The sequence below is a fragment of the Malaclemys terrapin genome, chromosome 12, assembly GCF_027887155.1.
Source record: "Malaclemys terrapin pileata isolate rMalTer1 chromosome 12, rMalTer1.hap1, whole genome shotgun sequence".
NCBI lineage: Eukaryota > Metazoa > Chordata > Testudines > Emydidae > Malaclemys > Malaclemys terrapin.
This window is the reverse complement of record NC_071516.1, coordinates 35,991,612-35,994,318: the sequence shown is the minus strand read 5'-3', so window position 1 is coordinate 35,994,318 and position 2,707 is coordinate 35,991,612. Positions and strand designations below refer to the sequence as shown.

The window sequence follows — 2,707 nt, the reverse complement described above, 5'->3', positions numbered from 1 at the left end:
GCCAGGAAGGGTGTCCCTAGCCTCTGTTTGTCAGAGGGTGGAGATAGATGGCAGGAGAGAGATTACTTGATCTTTACTTGTTAGGTTCACTCCCTCTGGGACACTTCGCATTGGCCACTGTCGGTAGACAGGATACTGGGCAACACAGCATGGCCATTTTTATGTATCTAGCTCTCCCACTCCCTCTCTAAACTCCCTTGCAAATCTCCCCTTTTTGCTGCTTCTCTGATCATTTGGGAGCTGGCTTTTTAAATCTCTGTTCTCCCTGAATAGCTTCACCCCCTGGCTATGGGTTAATGGGAGCTGAAGGATCTAGGGATCAAAGCCTCATTAGGAAGTCTACAGACATGTCTAGCAGGCACCAAGGCTGAGCACACAGACCCACCCCCCACCAAAAAAAACCCTAGACCACATTATAATGTCAGTGAAGCAGCAAGCACACAACAAACATACCACAAACTCACCACTTTGGATTAATGAATCCCCTATGGGTTTCTTTGTTGGGCCAATTCCAAATATTGGTCAAAGGGAAAACTTAGCTTGAGACATAACATCCTGGATCATTTACTTTCTTGAAACAGACACCAGATTGTTATGATTGGATCGAACCTCTAAATCCCATGTGTTGCTGATGCACTTGGATATGAGAAATATCTGGCCAATGTTCGTAGACATGGATCTCTCAACACTCCCACTCTTACACCAGGTGCAAGACATTCAGTGTTGATGGCCCTTGATACCATAGTCACTGCTACCAAGGCATGGCTTCCCCATGACCTATTCCATGTTTCCTTCTACAAAAGAGTTAATCCCATCCAGGATGATGGTTCCAGTTAGAAATGACATTTACAAAACTAAATGGAATGATAAAATGGACAAAGAGAAGTTCCCCAAACTGTCACAGAAACCATAGCAAAGGAAGCATTGGGAGACCTCCTTAATCAAACTATCCATCCTAGGTTCTTTCACACGGTGTCTCAGGGCAAGATGGACTCTGCAGTGCAAATATGTGTAAATGAAGTATCAGCCCAGCAACAGGATTATTCTGAGGTTTCCATATGAAGCCAATGGAGTGACATTTAATTCCCCTTAATCTACAATGATAACCTTAGATATTGTGGCTATAGTAATACACAGACATGTTCAGGAAGCTGAAGGTGAGATGTGTTTAGCCATAGAGATACCGGGCAGTAGTTACATTTCCAATGTCAATTAACATTGGCCTTTTTTTGAAACTTTTACCTCAAATACCAACACCCTCTGGATTCTTGACTCAACTGTTGAGATGGCTACCAGCAGGGAAAAGCCAGTATTGAAAATATGACTGTTTTATAATGGACATTAGATTCTCAATTGCAAATTTCTTTTATTTCTCCTAGATGAAATTGATGACAAACATACATGAGAGAAATCAAATGAACATCACGGAATTCATCCTCCTCGGATTTGGGGATCTCCCTCAACTTCATATTCTTCTTTTCCTGGTGTTTCTAGTGATCTATGCTGTGACCGTGGCCGGGAACATCCTCATCATTGTGCTAGTTGTGACTGATCAGCACCTTCACACTCCCATGTACTTCTTCCTGGGGAACTTGTCCTGCCTGGAGACCTGCTACACCTCCACCATCTTGCCTAGGGTGCTGGCTGGTCTCCTGACTGGGGACAGAACTATTTCTGTCACTGGATGCATCACACAATTGTATTTCTTTGCTTCTCTGGCAGCTGCCGAATGTTGTCTCTTATCAGCGATGTCTTATGACCGCTATTTAGCGATGTGCAAACCTCTGCATTATGCAGCACTAATGAATGGCAGCTGCTGTATCAAGCTGGTGGTTGGGTCATGGATAGGTGGATTTATATCTGTTGCCTTCTTAATAACTATGATTTCACAATTAACATTCTGTGGCCCCAATGAAATTGACCATTTCTTTTGTGATTTTCGTCCAATAATAAAACTCTCCTGCACTGACACCTACATGGTGGAAGTTGCTAGTTTCATATCTTCCTCCATATTCACCCTGCCTCCATTTCTATTGACGGTGACATCCTATGTTTATATCATTTCTACCATCCTGCGAATCCCTTCCACCACCGGGAGGCAAAAGGCCTTTTCCACTTGCTCCTCTCACCTCATTGTGGTGACAATTTTCTATGGGACTCTCATCATGGTGTATTTGGTCTCCGAGTCTGATGCATTGAGGGACCTGAACAAAGTGTTCTCTGTCTTCTATGGAGTCCTGACCCCATTGCTCAACCCCCTCATATACAGCCTAAGAAACAAGGAGGTAAAGGAAGCCTTGAGAAAAGCTCTCCTTAGATTTTTTGTTTTTTAAATGAATACAGCATGATTCTCAGAATCAGAACTTCTTGAATCCAAGTGTAGAGTCTGAGTGTTGCCTACCTGCAGCCATCTGACTCATTTCGGAGGAAAATTAGGACACTGAGCCATATCCCTAGATATTCACTGCACCTTCAGACTGACACTCATGTCTGAAGAAATCTGTGCATTCTCCCTGCATTTGGATTATTCTCCTTTGAGAGTGGATGAATTTGCAAGTAAATATTTTAATTAGTTCATGAGAATAAAATAATTAAAATAATATCCTTAAGAAATTTAGCATTGGTCATCTCTAGTTTTGTCCCGAGTGATCTTAAAACTGGACTAAAAGATACTCTTCACACTTTCTTTAATGTTAGAACTCATTTG

The 2,707-nt window shown here is 42.3% G+C and overlaps 1 protein-coding gene across 1 annotated transcript; it reads left to right on the top strand.

The window, feature by feature from the left end:
• The first annotated feature begins 1,379 nt into the window (after positions 1 to 1,379).
• Positions 1,380 to 2,333, top strand: LOC128846906 (olfactory receptor 6N1-like). Its single transcript, XM_054046175.1, has one exon. The coding sequence runs from the start codon at positions 1,380 to 1,382 to the stop codon at positions 2,331 to 2,333; it is 954 nt and encodes a 317-aa protein (XP_053902150.1).
• The last annotated feature ends 374 nt before the right edge of the window (positions 2,334 to 2,707 follow it).

Coding starts and splice junctions, on each gene's coding strand:
- LOC128846906 (XM_054046175.1), top strand. CDS start 1,380: ATGAAATTGATGACAAACATACATGAGAGAAATCAAATGAACATCACG.